The sequence below is a fragment of the Podarcis muralis genome, chromosome 13 (genome assembly GCF_964188315.1).
Source record: "Podarcis muralis chromosome 13, rPodMur119.hap1.1, whole genome shotgun sequence".
In the NCBI taxonomy this organism is placed as follows: Eukaryota; Metazoa; Chordata; class Lepidosauria; order Squamata; family Lacertidae; genus Podarcis; species Podarcis muralis.
The window spans coordinates 27,379,014-27,396,411 of record NC_135667.1 but is presented as its reverse complement, the minus strand read 5'-3'; the positions used below and the strand labels follow the sequence as shown (position 1 = coordinate 27,396,411).

Sequence of the window (17,398 nt, the reverse complement as noted above, 5' to 3'; positions counted from 1 at the left end):
TTTTTCCTTCGGTGGCGCCCGCAGGGCGTGTGGAGAGGACGGAGGCGGGGGGAGGAGGCGAGGCAGCTGCAGCAGCCGCTCCGACGGCTCGGCTCGGCTCTCCCGCCTGCCTGGAGACAGGCAGAGAGCGAGAGGAGGGGGGCAGCAACCAGCAGCAGCTGCGGCTCTTCTGCTGCAGGGAGGCGGCGGCGGCGGCGGAGATTGGCTGCTGCTAGCGCGGCCTCGGAAGAGCAGATGGAAGGGGAGGGAGGGAGCGCAGAAGAGGCACCCGCAGATCCCACCCCCTCGCCCGGCCTGCCTCTCCTCCTCCACCCCGCCCCGCAGGTCCGCCTCTCTTCCCCACCCACGCTGGCCAGGGATCCTTGGGCTTGATTCGATCCCGCCCGCTTCCTTCTCGGCCAAACGAATCGTTTCTTTTGCCTTCCCTGCAACCAGAATCCCGGGGATCTCTTCCTCCTCCCAATCAGGTCGCTCGGCTTTCGTTTCTATCCCCTCCCCCTGTCGCTTCCCTTATATAACACTTCCTGTCTTCGCTCTTGAGGACTAGCGTGCCAGTTGCCCTTAAAAAACAAAACAAAATACGGATTCTCTACTCACTTAATGCCCATATCTCTCCTTCTCTTCTCCTGTACACTCCACAAAGTGACCTCCTTCTCTTCATTCTCCTGTTCCCCATTTTTAACCACTATTGCCTTTTGCTCTTGCCCTTCCTCATAGCTGTCTGTGTAGGCTACCTCGTTTTTATCCTTGCATCAACTCTGTGAGGAAAGTTACACTGAAGGGGAGGGGGAAAGTTACTAAGTGGCCCATTGACTTAGAAATGACCGCCCCCACCCCCGGAAAAAATCAAGGTGAGAAAGTGGAACTCCTGGAAGGATCAACTGGGCTGCATTAGAAAATTTTGCAGAACAGGATTCCAACCACAGCTTGTCCTGTTTTACATATTTTTAAAAGAAATTGCTAACTGGCCCGAGATCACTCACTTGACTTTTATGGCAGAGTAGATAATCAAACTTAGGCATCCTCAGTCCAAGTCAACACTCCAAACTCAAGACTACCCTGGCGGAAACCCCCCCCCCCCATCCCTCTACTGTGATTTATTCCACTGCATTTCCCTTCTATGTGACATAGATCCCACTTTGGGCCCTCCCATTCCTAGTGCTGTTGGAGGCCTTTTCTGTTTAGAGGATCCCACTGAGACCTACTTCAGCTGTGCAGATTCCCGACCCCCACCCCCAACTTTTAGCACACTTAGCCCCATTTGTGAAATGGATTCCTTTCTGAATCCAGATTTATACGCCAATCAGAGCTGGATTTAGGTTTGGTGAGGCCCTAAGCTACTAAGGTAATGGGGCCCTTTATATGTCCAGCTGTCCTTGGTCAACAAATGGTTGCTGTTTTTTGTGTTGAATAAATGCTATTTGGTAATTTATGGACCTAATTGGTATCTAAAGCCCTTTGCACATAACAAAATATGTATTTATCAAGGTAATTGTTGAACTGAAATACAGTACAATTAATAGGTTTTTTTCTTTAGTTTTTTGGGGGGGGGCAAGAGAGTGGGGCCCTAAGCTATATCTTATACATAAATCCAGCACGGATGCCAATGAATAGATGTGCTGTTACAATCCTCTAGGCCAAAGGGTAGACAGATGTTGCTGGAGGACCGTTCTTATCTCTTGCCGTTGGCCATGATAACATTCAGGGCCCAACTTTTCTCTAGGGAAAGAGAATTCCAGAATGTTCCTGTGGCCGTCTTTGGACATCCGCTGTTTCCTCTGCCTACAGGAAACCTTGCCCTCCATCCACCAGAGAAGATAATCCTGTTACTGTTCACATAATCACTTACCCAAGGGTGAAAGGAAAATGTGTTGAGACCTTGATTTTATCAAAACTCCTTTCTTTTTCTAAAAAAAACTCACTTGAACTTTCAGGTTCAAGTTCAGGAGTTGTTATTCTGTATGCAAACAAGCCCCCTGTTTTTGGAGGGGACATGCTGGTGCTGTTAAGAAGGGCAGTAGCGGGAAAGCAGAGGCTGTAACTCCCGTTCATTCCTGCTTTCAGGGTGAAAAGTGATTGACGCCATCGTGAAGGGGGGCGAGAGGGAGCTGGAAGGGGCAGACCCAGGAGGTGTCACCCTAGGGTCCGAGAGGTGGAGGATGAACGGAGAAGCGGATAGCCCAACTGACTTAGAAATGACGGCCCCCAAAAACCAAGGTGAGAAGGTGGAAACTCCTGGGAGGGTCAACTGGGCTGCGCCAGAAAATTTTGCAGAACAGGATTCCAGCCACAGCTTGTTCTAGTTTGCATATTTAAAAAAAAGAAATTGATTGCCGGACAAAGTAAATCCTTTATAGAAGTCTCATGAATTAGCTTACTGAATTTCTAGCCAGATGGGAATGCGGGAAGGAGTTTTTCTTTTTCAGCTAACTTGGTGCAGAGCTGTCCATCTCTCCTCTGCCACCCTAGTTACTTGCCTGGTGGCAGTTTCTGGTTGTCTGTGGCTACCAGGCTAAGTGCTTAAATACAAGAATACTTTATTACCTCGCTCATGCATTCCTAGTCTTTTATTGAGAATATGATGTTTGCCATCTATGCAGGGCCTCCTCCCCACCCCCCACTTTAATTATATTATTTAGAATATATTGGGGATTTTTCCTGGTCGTGGACAGAAGGTTGATTAAACATGAAATTTCCAGACCCTTAGGGTTCATGTTTGCATGTCTTGCTGTTGAACTCTTTATGGGCAAAGCTAAGACTTGCATGCTGGGATTTGTAGTCCATGGGTACCGTTTTGCTATGAACGTGGAACCCTGTTGGCTATTGCTTTGCTGTTATTTTATATATGCTTCTAAATCCTCAGCAAGATACTAAGAAGAGTCTATCTAAGGCTTGGTGAGCCTCTCTGTGCATCATTATATAAGCATCCTCATACTCCTGCGAATTTTGACACAACCCAAATTTGAAAAAGAGGAATTAGATTATTGCGTACAAAACGGTAAATAGTCTAATTAGGGAGATAAAATGTTGCTTTCTTTAGGATCCTTGAAAAGAGCTGTACATTGAGCTCTTGCAATAAGCACGTTTTTAAATTAAATTTTATATTTAAACAATATGTTGACTTAGTAATAAGGTGCATTGAATTCGACAGGACTTACTCCCAGGTAAGTGGATATAGTATTGCAGGCTGAGCAGATGATTTCATTGGCTAAAAGCAACTTGGTGATGAACCTTAGTATCCCTAGTGTATGCCAAATGTAATGTATGATATACAGAGTATATGTTTCCCCTCCCCCCCCCCCCCCGCAGACCGTTGGACCCAGGAAGATATGCTCACCCTCTTGGAGTGCATGAAGAACAATCTGCCCTCCAATGACGGCAGCAAGTTCAAAACCACCGAATCCCACCTGGACTGGGACAAAGTTGCCTTCAAGGACTTTTCCAGTGAGATGTGCAAGATGAAGTGGAATGAGATCTCCAATGAGGTAGCCTTTTTTATACTTGATATGGGTCTGTGACATGAAATGTCGTTTAGTATGAGGATGGGGCTGGGCTCTCTGGTCTGCTGCAGGGCTGCCTTGATCTGACTGCTGGGTCCTAAGACTTTGCCAGTGTGATAGCAAGGCAGGAGTGCTGCTTCCTTCCCTGGTTCTTCTGTGTCTTCTGTCTTGCCCGTAATGTTCTCCCTTTATCAGATGCCCACATCTCTTTCAAGTCCCTCTCCATCCACATACCACCAAAACTACCTGCCTCTTGCTGCCAGTTCCCATCTGCCCGATCACTCATCTTAATCACATCCTCTCTATCTCCTTCATCTTTGCCTGGGCAGGCAAAGGGCTGGCTGGCTGCCTTCTTATTAACTCTCCACATCCATGTCACATTTTGGCCGCAGTCCTAGATCCACTTACCTGAGAGCAAGCCCCATTGATCTCAGGATTGCACTGTCGAATGTCTTGATGGTATGAATGAAACCACTATCGCTACTACAAAGGCAGTCCTCGAGGAGATTCTGTTTTTGACCATTAAGTTGTTGTGCTTCGGTAAGAAAAGAGTTTTGAAGGGAGGCTGCAGCAGGAAGCTGAAGAACAGTGGCTGGCAAAAGACAGATTGGGATATACTGGTAGAGAGAGATCTGGGCAAGATCTCTGGCAGCAGACCACCAAGAGTTTCCAGCTCCCAGTAATTAAAACAACAGCAACGAAAAGCGCAAATCAGACTGCTGAAATAAATAAAAGCTTTTTGGGAAAACCAACCCCCTGTAACACTCAGTTCACATTCCAAAAACAAATTCATAGGTACTCTCTTCCTTTATTCTAATGGCTATTTTACATTGGGTTTCACTTGAAGGACTTTGGGGTGCTAGTAAAATAACACAAAGTAGATCCCACAAGCCTGAAGTTTGCTTACCCCAGCATTAGAAAATTTGTTAGGGTTGAAGTTGAGACAGATGGCATTTAGGAACGTCTTTCTTGCTGCAGAAATTTATTGTTCCACTTTAAGTGTTAAATATACTATCTTTCTTGTCTTGCTAATTTAAAACCAATAATTACTAGTTAATGTTACTGATGAGCAACTGATTTGATCTTGTATTTATTTGAGTTGTGCATAGAAATGTTTCCTGCTCACTGCAATTCTGTGTTTTTGGGTTCACTGTAAAATCCTTTCATCCTATGTACTAATGCAAATATAAACTTAGGCATTGACATACTGCTTAATCCCTTAAAGTTTATTACATTTCTAAGCATAAAAATGCAAAATCTCTAAGGTGCTGTAGGATTTTGTTATTTTTGGTGGAACAGCTGTTCTCAGGAATTTGCTGTTAATGACCTTATTGAAACATAAAACCAGGCCCTAGTTTGTTCAAATGTGTGAGCTGAGCCCAGAAGACTAACCACAGTCAGTTAGCTTGCAACAAACCACAAAGTGAAGCATGGTTTGCTGTTGGCTTCTGCGAGCCATGACTTGTTTTAATTATGGCTTTGGTGTTATGACCAAAACAAACGGCCGTGCTTAACTATGGTTTGTTTGCCCTAGTTACGCACCGAGCTGCGGGAGATTAGGCTAGAACAGCTGCAGAACAATCTTAAATTTTGGAGAAACCAGCTGACATGGTTTGCTTGCTTGTCTGTGAGATAACTCATGGTTGGTTAAGCAAGCCACGATTAAAACAAACCATGGATTACCATAATGTGCAAACACAGCTATTGTATGTTTCGTGGCAGCTGTATGCTAGATGTTGCACAGAACATAAAAGGCAACATGGTACCTTCCCCAGAGAGAATACATTCCACAATCAACGCCCCAGACACGTAGCTAATTTGAGGTAGTTACTAGCATAATGCACGAATGCAGCCAATGTATGTTTAGTGGCAGCTGTGTGCTAGGTGCTGTATGAAACGTAGAAGCAACAAATTGCCTTCCCATTTGACACTCCATGATGGATGCCCCAGGCACATAGGGGATTGTTAGAACTAATGATGAATCACCTGCTTGCTAATGCAACGAAGTCAATTTGCTTTTTGCCATAGACTCCATTAAGATGCCTGCTTTGAGAATTAAAGGATATGTAAGAACTTAGGTAGTTCCCCCATCCAAATACTGATCAAATTCAGACATGCTTAGCTGCAGCAAGGTGGTGGCTTCATAATTGGGGTTTTGTATAAAAGTGCCCTTAGCTCTCAGTTCCGCTCACAAGTTCAGTCATTCAGTTGTGGTTGCTATGGTGTGCTAGTAAAGACTTGCAGCCCTGGAAATGGTTGATAATGCTGTTCTCTCCCCTGTCTCTGGTTGCATTTGCTGGTTGCTCCTGCAGGTGAGGAAGTTCCGAACCCTGACAGAACTGATTATGGACGCTGAGGAGCACGTGAAAAACCCATACAAGGGCAAAAAGCTGAAGGTAAGCGTTGACTCAGTGGAGGGAAAGACTCATGAGAGAACGTCTCCTTCTGAATCTGGCTGGCTGCTCTGTTAACTTTCCTGCTTTGTTCCTGTGCTGCAGTGCTTGGCGGCCAGTGTTTCTTAACATTGCTGACCCCCATACAAGATCCCACAGGGCAGGGGTGGGTACCGAGATGCCCTCCAGATAAAATGGGACTACAGCTCCCATCATTCCTGATAACTGTTCATGCTGGGTGGGGAGGTTGGAAATTGTAGTCCAAAAACATCTGATGGCACCATGGCAGGTGGTTCTGCCATAGGGGAGAAATAGTGGAATAGTGCAGCTTCCAGTGTCACACACCTGTGCTATAAACAATCCTCATTACACACACACGCATACACATACAGTGGTACCTCGGGTTACATATGCTTCAGGTTACATACGCTTCAGGTTACAGACTCCGTTAACCCAGAAATAGTGCTTCAGGTTAAGAACAGAAATCGTGCTCCGGGGGACAGGAGGCCCCATTAGCTAAAGTGGTGCTTCAGGTTAAGAACAGTTTCAGGTTAAGAACGGACCTTGGAACGAATTAAGTACTTAACCCGAGGTACCACTGTACACGTATACACACATGCATTTCAATTTGCAGTTGTTGATATGCGTATCCCTTTAACGATCAGCAAAGCACTTTTTAAGAGTGCAGAAGGGTAGCACAATTGTATTGTCTCTCGCCCCTCCCCTCTCAATTAAAGCACTTAAAACCAGATTACTTCAAAGAATGTGAAAAATTGAGAATGAGTCACTCCCAAAGCATTTGCCAGGAAGGAGCTCTCTGGGGGCAGGCAGGTAGAAATACATGAATGAGTCAAAGTTGCTAGAAGCTTCAAAGCAGCCATCTTTAACAGGAACCTGCCCACTGCAGCCTATTATTTTTATTTTATTTTATTAGCTATACCTCGCCCATCTGGCTGGGTTTCCCCAGCCACTCTGGGTAGCTTACAACATACCTAAAAACATAACAAAAACATCAATCCTTAAAAACTTGGATGTCTTCTAAAAGTCAGATAGTTGTTTGTTTCCTTGACATCTGAAGGGAAGCTATTCCACAGGGAGGGTACCACTACCGAGAAGGCCCTCTGCCTGGTTTCCTGTAACTTAGCTTTGCGCAGTGGGGGAACCAGCAGAAGACCTTTGGAGGAGGACCTCGAGTGCCCGGGCTGAGCGGTGGGGGTGGAGATTCTCCTTCAGGTATACTGGGCCGAGGCTGTTTAGGGCTTTAAAGGTCAGCACCAACACTTTGAATTAATTTGGGCATGCAAATCACACAAACAGCAATCATGTAGGGAAGGAGAGCAGGGATGGCCACATGTGGTGGGGGCACATCTGTTGAGGGGAGCCTTGCTGCAGGCATACCCCTATAGTATGTGGGCGATAGAGGCGAGACCAGGGCAGATGGCCCTGCTTTGGCTCCATGCTGTAGCTTTCTCTGCAATTTGCATGCCGGAATAGGCCTTTTGTCTCTGCATGATCTACTGCTTTGGTCTTCCCTTCCGCCAGTCAGCATCTGATGAGGGGTAGGCATGTTTGCCACACCTGTGCCTTGGATGCCACCAGATCATTCAGTACTCTCCTAGATGAAGAGAATCAGCAGAATTCACCCCTGCACACTTGCATTTCTGCAGGGGTTACGGATCTGGACTTGCCTCCTTCCATTCAGGAGTCCTGCTTAAGACACAGTCCCTCACCGAAGTATAGAAAGAGGGCAGGTGACTGTGAGCAAAATCTGAGCATTGTGTTTGGTGACCCTCTTCTCTTTCCCCATGCTGCCACAAGTCATATTCTCTCTTTCAGCCAGTGTTTTCTAAAGAGGATGAAGTGAGGTTCATTCCATGAAAAGACCAGAATCCAAACTAGATAGAAAACATGAGAATAATAATAATAATACCCCACCTTTTTCCCTGATGGGGCTCAAGGCAGCTTATATATAAAAACAAGAGCGGCTGAAAACATAGAGGAAACAATGATTAAAAAACAATTACACATTAATGGAATTAAATCTATATTGTTACTATTATTAGTATTGCAGTGCTCTAGTCAACAGGCTACTTTTGGTGGAAGTAGAGTATTGAAAGGGTTGCCTGTTGACCAGGAAAAAAATGGGTTGGGTCTGCTTTTGTTTCTTTCTAACAGCAGCTTTAAGTGGCAGAAATTAGCAAGAAACTTTCATAGAAAAAGCATTACAGCCAACTCATGTCTACTCACAAGGGTTTAGGAGCTAGAAGAGGTTAGAAAGCTGACAGGCCTACATATCATTCCACGGTGTAAAGTAAAACAAAATTGGAACTCCCTTTCAGCTTTGTTAGGCCAGCCTAAATGTCACAAAATTAGTCTGCAGGCTTTTGAGTTCCTCAGAACACTTCATCAGGATAGTGAAGTAAGTGTGTGTGTGTGTGTGTGTGTGTGTGTGTGTGTGTAGGGAGAGTTTATGTAGAATCCGTGGAGTCAGCCTTTAAGATGAAATGTGGAAGTTACAGGCATCCAAATGAGGCTTTCTCTTGGAGCTCTGCAGATTTCAAGTTGCACCAAATACCGCCAAGGGCTTCTGGGAAGAAAACACTTTGCCCCCTCCATTGTTTGCAATCTATCCTTATGAAGGGCCTGGAGAAAATTTTCTTGCTCTTTTGTGACATTTAGTTGGTCTTTAATAAAGGTATGGGCCTAACATCAATTTTAGATTTACCCTTTTGTGTTGCCCGTATCTGTTGTTCTTCCGTGAGTGCTCATGCACTCTGAAGACTGCCTGAGGTGCCATGTGGAAGATTTACACACACACACACACACACACACACACACACCAAAAAACCCCACCTTGGCGCCCTTTTTCTGAGTCATTCTTATTTGGAGCACTGCCAGTTGCTTGAACTGTTGGTTTTCAGTCAGAGCTGTTTTTTCAACACCTGTGCTTTTCTCTTCTTCTTTGGGTGTTTCCTGTTTTAGGAGGTCGCAAAATGAAAATCGAATTTCTCAGATCTGCTTTTCGAACAAATGGGACGGAAGCACAAATCTGGGGGGGGGGGGGGCGGCGCTTGAACCCCAGGCATGGTGCCCTGCACATGCATTTTAGCCACGGCAACCGTATTTCTTGCAGTTCCCAGGCGTGGCCCTGTCAAGCAGGCATTAAAGAAACTATAAATCCAGTTTAAGAAAAACCTGTAACTGAGAGATACCAACTTTTTATTTTTTATTTCTTAGATTTATACACCACCCTTCATCGTAAGATCTTGGGCCATTCACACAATAAAATACAGAAACAAGTAAATGAGCAAAACAAAACAGCAAAACAATAACCTCCCACAGACACCTTTAAAAGACTGTAGAATATTAATCAATCTGAGGACTGGTTGAAGAGGAACATTTTTGCCTGGTGCCTAAACTTATATAATGCATCCTCTCTTTAAAATGTTTATACCCTGCTTTTCCTTAGAAAAGTTTAAGGCACCTCACAAACGGGAGCCATAAAATTCAGTGAAATCAGAAGACACATTTGAGAGGAGTTGGAGTAGAGTTGCTCCGAGCTGTTGCTCTTCAGCCCCCTCCCCCCTTCTGCATGAGAAGTAGGACGTTCACATAGAATCTTAGAGTTGGAAGGGACCCAGGGGGCATCTAGTCCAACCCTCTGCAATGCAAGAATCTCAGCCAAGTGTTTACCAGCCATGTGTTATAACTGTGTGGCTGGGTGGGGGACTTGTAGGATCCATGTCCTCACTGCATATTGCAGCCATGCCTTCTGTCATTGGTGCTCAGGGTGGAAATGCTTCCACACAACCTCCTGTGTGCTGGTGGCGTTCCTCCCTTCCAGTGTATAGATGCTTTGCCTGCGCGTTGCAGAGAGGTCAGGTGACATGACCACGGCATGGCTCTATGTGGTGCTTTGAAGTCCCGACAATCAGCCAATTGTTGGGAGTTCAAAGCACCACCCAGAGTTCTTAGCAAGCCCCTGCATTTTGGCCCAGCCCAGATGCCTTTTTACCTGGCTCCTTGTGACATTGGGTAATTGGCAGGTGGGCCCCAAAGGCCTAACAGGCGTTAATGGGTCATCAGGTTTTGTTCAGCTGCAGGATCTTTCCCTTCCCCTGCTGCTACTGGACACTTTAAGCTGGAGGTGCCAGGTTTTGAATCTGGGGCTTTCTGCATCTTCCACTGAGATACAGCCTCTACCTTTGGAACAGTTTGGGAGCAGGAGCAGTATCTTGGGACTTAATATTTGGCCTCTTAATGGCATTTTAACACAGAAGGAATCTTAACTTGCCTTTTCCTCAAAGCCTTTGCATTGTTTTCTCCCCTAGTCCCTTTATTGCAAATAAGCCAAAGTATGTGTTGTTGAAATAGTCGTGAATTCTTCCACTGCCTTGCTGTTTCCATATTTATTTTATTAGACAGCCCCCACTTGAGGTAGGGGGCCTGTTCTTTGTAAACTGTATACATAGATGGCGCTGTGTAAATAACACTGATAGAGTTTACATGTTCTGACCTATCTTGTGAATCAATTTAATCTGGCTGAAGCAGGGACTGAGTGGTTTGCAATATTAAAAGAAATAAGAAAAATAGTGGTGAAAGAAATGGGCCACTAAAAGCCATATCTGGATGCTAAAATCCTTTTGCTTTTTAAAAAACTTAAAAAACAACAATACCTGATTGACTTGCTGTCTGCAACTTGTTTTAGTCTCTTGCCTTCTGGAGAATCCCTGTCTCCATTCATAACCACTGTTGTCCCTTTAAGCTCCTGCCCATGACTAGCCAATTATGGTAGATCTAATTAATTAATTAGGGACGCGGGTGGCGCTGTGGGTAAAACCTCAGCGCCTAGGACTTGCCGATCGTATGGTCGGCGGCTCGAATCCCTGCGGCGGGGTGCGCTCCCGTTGCTCGGTCCCAGCACCTGCCAACCTAGCAGTTCGAAAGCACCCTCGGGTGCAAGTAGATAAATAGGGATCGCTTACTAGCGGGAAGGTAAACGGCGTTTCCGTGTGCGGCTCTGGCTTGCCAGAGCAGCTTCGTCACGCTGGCCACGTGACCCGGAAGTGGCTGCGGACAGCGCTGGCTCCCGGCCTCTAGAGTGAGATGAGTGCACAACCCCTAGAGTCTGTCAAGACTGGCCCGTATGGGCAGGGGTACCTTTACCTTTACTTTTAATTCATTAATTATTTCTTATCTTTTAAATCCGATTTAATTCTTTTTATTCACTTTCTGATTGGGGTGGAGTTTGTGGGTGGGAGAAACAACCCAAAACATTTTTTTTGCTCATTTGCTATGAGGAAAGGTCTAGTTGCTGCAGTGTGTATAGGGTTACATGGGGATGATTTGCTTCTGAAAAGTACTAATTAGATTTCGGGTGAGAAACCTGCATCTCACTGCCCTTTGGTGTAGTTCCATGGGGCTGCCTGCAAGTGATCAATTCAGCTCTTTGTTAGTAGGGAGCAAAAATGATGGGACTCTCCATGTCCCCCACAAAAAAATACAGTGGGGGAGCATGTGCACACACAGAACAAAATGGAGATGGCGTGGAACAGAAAGAGTTACGCAATGCTAATTTAAAAGTAGCAACACGTTTTGTGGACTTCTGACCAGGCAGGCTCAAAACAATAAACCTTCCTTGTTGCTTCCTTTCCTGTCCCTATTTAGAAGCATCCCGACTTCCCCAAGAAACCTTTGACTCCATATTTCCGTTTTTTCATGGAGAAGCGAGCAAAGTATGCTAAGCTACACCCGGAAATGAGCAATCTGGATCTCACCAAGATACTATCCAAAAAGTATAAGGAGCTCCCTGAAAAGAAGAAGGTGAGCAAATGAACATGGAGGCTGTGGAAAGTGCCACATATGAGCATCTGCAGGGATGCAGCTCTTTGTGCTGTGGGGAGCATCCTAGTGCTTGTTCCCCTTTTTCTGCAGGCCAGATTTTCCCAGCTTGGGACTGATGGGAGTTGTAGTCCAAAGCATCTGGAATGTGCTGGGTTGGGGAAGGTTTCTTTTGCAGAAGGTAGCGTCAGCAAGGTGCTCTTGGGAGTCTTATGCAAAAGGGAGTCTTCTGCAAGGAAAAATCCCTTCCCTCAATTACCCTGCAGTGTTCAGAAACCAAGCCAAAATGTATGACGACCCCCCCCCTCAATCATTTGGATGCTTCCCTTCAGCTGCAGTTCGGCAATGGCTGGAAATGTTTAGGGCCTTGAAAATGGAATTTGCTTTACTGCGAAAGCCCGTTTTATAGGATGCCATCGTTCTGTGATGACTACTCCCAGAACTCACTGCGACCTCTTATGGGTTGTAGTCAGCTAAGCTCTATTCAGAGTTGGTCCCATGCAATAAATGATCCCAAAGTTAGTCATGTACATTAACTTCAGGAGGTCAGCTCTGAATGGGGCTATTTCAGAATGCCACCTTGCGCTTTTACATATTCAAGGGGGGGTTAATTGGGAGGTTGAAGTGTCTGTTTTTAGCTTAGGCAGCACATGTACTGCTTGATGTTTCTTTTAGCAAAAATGGGTTCCTAGGTGCCATATTACCTGTTGGCACCTTCCAGTTTCCCAGCCTTGAATGATGTCTGGCAGGGGTGCAGGAACATCTGGCCCTGAGGCGGGCTTCGTGCCTCCTCTTTATCGAGCCCTCAGGCAGCCCCTTTCCCCCCGGGCCACATCCTTCCCTGGCCCTGCTCCTATTGCACCCTCGCACACATGCTCTTGCCTGGCTGACTTGTGGCCTTGAGCTGCGATAGTGCCTCTTTGCTTGCTTGGATGGAGAGAGGAGTGTGTGCATTGTATGTAGAAACCTCTTCTGCAAGGCAAGAGTCACAGCCATAGACCCGCCTGCTTTTGCTTTTGGCCCCGCCCACCACTTGCATGTGGCCTCTGGAAGGTTGCCCATGAGGGAATGTGGCCCCTCGACTGTAAAAGGCACCCTATCCCTGATGTGAGGTGTCTTCTCCACTATGGAGGCCAGAGAGAGAGAGCAAGAGGCGTGTCTGTCTGTGTGAATGGTTGTGTTCGCTTTCTCTACCCCCTCCTAGTCTCCTGAGGGGCTTGAGAGCATGCAACAGTTTCCCCAAAGATGGCAGTTCATCTGCCTGTTTAACCCTCATGCCACTACTTGCCTGCTCATGCCGCTCCCAGAGACTAGCAGATGCCACAGGGCTTTGTTGTGTTTCCTTGGCTTGCTGAGGGTCTAGGCTTCTAAAAGTAGCAGGAAGGAGGTGGTCTCAAGGAATGGAGGAGGGCCTAAAGAGCTGCACAGTTCTGCCCCCTCCTGCTTCATGTATTAGGAGTGCTTTAGTTGCGGCCGTTCCTGGAAACTTGTCAGCTTTTCCTGTCTCACCTGTAGTCAACACCTCCCCCCCCCCTTTTTTTTGTTTGTCTTCTAGATGAAGTACATCCAAGACTTCCAGCGAGAGAAACAAGATTTTCAGCGAAATTTGGCAAGATTTAGGTAAGAGTTATCTAAGCAATAGCTTCACCTTTTGCACGTCAGGTGTGGCTGTGGATTTCAGTTGTAGACATGTACCAAAATTTACTTACGTTAACTTTGCTGCAAAAAGCTGCTTTGTTTTGGTGATAAGGGACTAAAAAGGTGCATAATCTGCAATGTAGGAACCTCTTTTCTTTTCTGTCTGGAAACCTGGGTCAACAAATGGCAAAATTCACAAATGAATATATTCTTCAGGCAGGTAGAATAATTTCCATCTGAAAGGGTACCTTCTTATGAGAAGAGCCTGAATCAAATTAGCGGCTTCTTTCAGTATTTGTGGGGATGAGGTGGGAATGATGCATGGGGCTTTAAAGGAAGTGGATAATGTGTTTCTGTGTTTCGTATGGTTCTGGTACTGCCACTGCCTTACCATTTTGCCCCCACCCCCTGTTACTTTTGCTCTGTGAAGGGAAGACCACCCCGACCTCATTCAAAATGCCAAGAAGTCTGATATCCCAGAGAAACCCAAGACTCCTCAACAGCTCTGGTACACTCATGAGAAGAAGATCTACCTGAAAGTGCGCCCTGATGTAAGTAGGTGGTATAAGAGACTTGCATAAGGAGAGCCCACGAGAAGGAGGGAAACTGGGTGGGGATTTGGGGGAGGAGGGGAGAACGATGACACACAGCTGTGTTCCTGAAAAGGAGGGCAATGAAGGAATGTAAGGAAGGATATGCATTCTGTACCCAGTAAATCCAGATTTTGCTCTTAGACTGATACACAGACTTAATTTTATTTCTGGGTACTCCACTGTGTTAGTACCACTTTACAGCTGGAGCAGAAACAAGTGGCAAAAGACTTGTCTGTTTGGGCCGCCGATGGGATATCATATTTTGAATTTTATTTTTTAAACCTTCATTTCACACAACCCACATGTTAGAAGGAAATGTTCATTGTAAGCAATGCTGTTTTCCTACATGAAGGGGTATTAAAATAACAACAACAACAATGGAGGAGGAAGTTTTCAAATATGCAATCCCTCCCCCTATTGAAAATCTAGAAAAAGCTTTGCCTCTTGATTCTGCTGAGTATATAATGCAGTTCCCTAAGGTGATGCCCTCTAGGTGCTTTGGATACAGCTCCCATCAGCCCCCACCAGCTTGGCTGTGGTGGCTTGGGCTGATAGGAGCTGTAGTCCAAAGCATCCAGGTTTGAGGAAAGCTGGTGTTACTGTTCCTGAGAGAGCTAGAGAAGTGATGGGGGGAAATAGCAAGTGAAATGATCAGGAAAATGGAGGAGCCCCTTTCTAATGAAACAAAGGCTTAGGAAACTGATCCGTTAAGAATTTAGGGTGATCCAGTTTTACATCGCGGGAAAATAAACTGTGAAACTCACTGCCACAGAGTGTTGGTGATGACTGATAGACATAAATGGCTTTGAAAGAATTTTAGGCGTTTTGTAGATAATATTAGTAGTAGAGTGGGTTGCCAGAGACAAAACACCACCAATGCCAGTGGCTTGAGGACAAACAGGAAATCTCATTCTCCAGCTTGCCTGCAGGCATCTAGAGGGGCTGATATTGGAGACAGCTAGGCTAAATAAATCTGATCCAGTCCTTAGTGTTTGTATGTAAAGTTTGCATGCGGTTTGTTTAGCTTTGTATTCTCTGCTGCTGTAATTCATATCTGGATATTTGGTCCTCTGGGTCAGAAACAGGAATAGAGTGAGGAAAAGGACATGAGACCTATGGCCCATGAGGGCTAGAAATATTCTTAGTATTTAAAAATAAACATTTAAGGTTCTCAGGTTGCCTTGTTTGATGTTAGATATCAGATTTTTATGTAGCAAGTAAGCAAACCCATAGATTGCGGGTTTATATATTTCCTGTGTATTGGGCTTTTTCGCTCCCTTTAAAGGAGCCTGAGGAAAACTTTTTTTTCTAACTTGCCTTTCCAAAAGTGTAGCTTAGCTCACTGCCGTACCATTAGGGTGGGCAGTCCATCCCCTTTTGCTTCCTCCCCTATTTTTTCATTTTTACCTATTTTTTTTATTACTATTATTATTTCCCCTTCCTCACCTGGGTTTTTCAGGCCACCACGAAGGAGCTGAAGGATTCGTTGGGCAAGCAATGGTCTCAGCTCTCGGACAAAAAAAGGCTGAAATGGATTCATAAGGCTCTGGAGCAGCGGAAGGAGTATGAGGTAGGGAACACTCAACAGTTCCCCTCCATCTTCTCCCCCCTGTGCTCAGCCCGGCCTTGTCGCAGCTGTAGAAACCCAGCCGCGCTCCGAGAGCCGACTTCTGGGCATCGCTCCCTCGGAAGGGAGTTGCAAAGCAACTCCTCCTCTGCTTCTTCTGCCAAGTGTTTAAAACTGGTCAGGGTAGCACAGGCGGGGCCCCCCTCCTGCCCTGTCCACAACCCCAGAGCCTAGGGAGGGTATTCTACCAGCCTGCCTCTGCCACGCTAAACGCCCCGTGTGTTTTCTGCCCACAGGAAGTGATGCGGGATTATATCCAGAAGCACCCAGAGATGAACTTCGAGGAAGGTGCACCCCCTCGCTCCACCCTGACTAAAGCGGAGAGGCAGCTGAAGGACAAGTTTGATGGGCGACCCACCAAGCCGCCTCCGTAAGTTGCCGTGCCCTTGAGAATTGGGTTTGGTAGTTGGGGAGGAGTTGCGAGGGCACTCGGGCATTTCCACATTGGTAAATGTAATTCATATTGGGCTGGAACTATATGCCAATAAAAATATACCCAGGTGGGAGGGCGACATCTGCCATCCACCCAATGTCTGCTTGTTGTGGGAAGATGCCCATGCGTTAGACTTAAGAGTGGGATGGACGCAGGTTCAAAGCCCTGCTCAGACGTGAAGCTCACAGCGCATGGGCCAGTCACTGCAAACTTAAAATCTTCTTCGCAGGACTCCTGTGAGGCTAAAATGGGGGTGGGACACATGCTATCTTGGCTCCTTAAATGAAGACGAGATACAAATTTATTGAGTTACCCAAGACTGGACACTCACTTCTCCTTGTGTCCATGCTCTCCTCACTTGATGAAGGGAGTCTTTCTATTGGCAGCTTCCTTGAGTCCCTGCCTGACGTTTGATATTGAGATGGGAGTGGTGCATCTCACATGTGCGCATAAACACACCCTGGTAGGACTCCTTTCAGCCTACCTCAGCTGGTTGCTCAGGGTATCGGAAGGAGATTGACAAGTCCCCACACTTCTCCATGACCACCATCACTTGCGGCCTTCCTGTGAGATTAGCTGAGGAGTTCCTCTTCAGGATCTCCCTTCATACAGCTCTCTTGGGTTGTGTTTTTTTTCCTGATCTGCTACCCATCCTCATACCGAGGAGTAGGCCTTTCCTCATGGGGAAGCCTTTGCTTCCAGTAGGTGTTAGGTGCTTCTGCTGGCAAGGGGGTTGTCCCCTCCTCCTGAGTCATGTGCTAGGAAAACACAGTTGCCCACCATTTTTGTACTTGGGCTGCTGTTCACCTCTTGAATCCACCCCACTGCTTCACTCTCCTCTGGAAATATTTTCCTGCGATCCACAGCCTCCGTGCAGAGGAGGCTCCCTGAAACCCTGATGCAAAAGCCAATTCAGATATCTTTGCATTGGTGGTTTTCTCTTGATTTCCTGCCAGAGTGTCAAGTATTAAATGGATGTCATTTATGTTGTAGTTCCACACAATATCTATTGTATTTTCTAGTCATTTTTTATAGTTGGAAGCCGCGCCAAGTGGTGTGTAAGGGTTGGGAGTATGAATCCTGATATCAAATAAATAAATCCATTGACTTAACTTTTTCTCTAGAAACCTGGGGTTCTTGATCAAGGCCACAGAGTTTTCTCATGTTCAGGGTTGTACTAAAAAGATACTAAAATTCTGTGCCAAGAGAACTCTAGCAGCTTGAACTGTATAAGCTGACTTGCTCATTTCTCTTAAGCTGCAGGCTGCTCCTTACTTGATTGAACACTCTTCCATTTTTATTTTTTAAAAACCATACAATTTTTTTTTTGCTTGGTACGTTTATATCTAACTTTCCTTCCATCATGGAACTCA

General features: G+C 45.9%; 1 protein-coding gene across 6 annotated transcripts in view; it reads left to right on the top strand.

Moving 5' to 3' along the window:
- UBTF (upstream binding transcription factor) overlaps positions 1 to 17,398 on the top strand; it is a 40,136-nt gene that overhangs the window by 2,569 nt on the left and 20,169 nt on the right. For 5 of the 6 annotated variants that reach the window (XM_077917250.1, XM_028701765.2, XM_028701764.2 and 2 more), the window contains exons 2-9: positions 2,065 to 2,217; positions 3,310 to 3,485; positions 5,813 to 5,896; positions 11,561 to 11,716; positions 13,290 to 13,354; positions 13,803 to 13,923; positions 15,425 to 15,535; positions 15,829 to 15,962. In XM_077917250.1, coding sequence (XP_077773376.1) covers positions 2,160 to 2,217; positions 3,310 to 3,485; positions 5,813 to 5,896; positions 11,561 to 11,716; positions 13,290 to 13,354; positions 13,803 to 13,923; positions 15,425 to 15,535; positions 15,829 to 15,962 — 905 coding nt within the window. In that variant the 5' untranslated portion in view covers positions 2,065 to 2,159. The remainder of the gene's footprint in view (positions 1 to 2,064; positions 2,218 to 3,309; positions 3,486 to 5,812; positions 5,897 to 11,560; positions 11,717 to 13,289; positions 13,355 to 13,802; positions 13,924 to 15,424; positions 15,536 to 15,828; positions 15,963 to 17,398) is intronic. The other variant, XM_077917249.1, reaches the window with a different exon arrangement.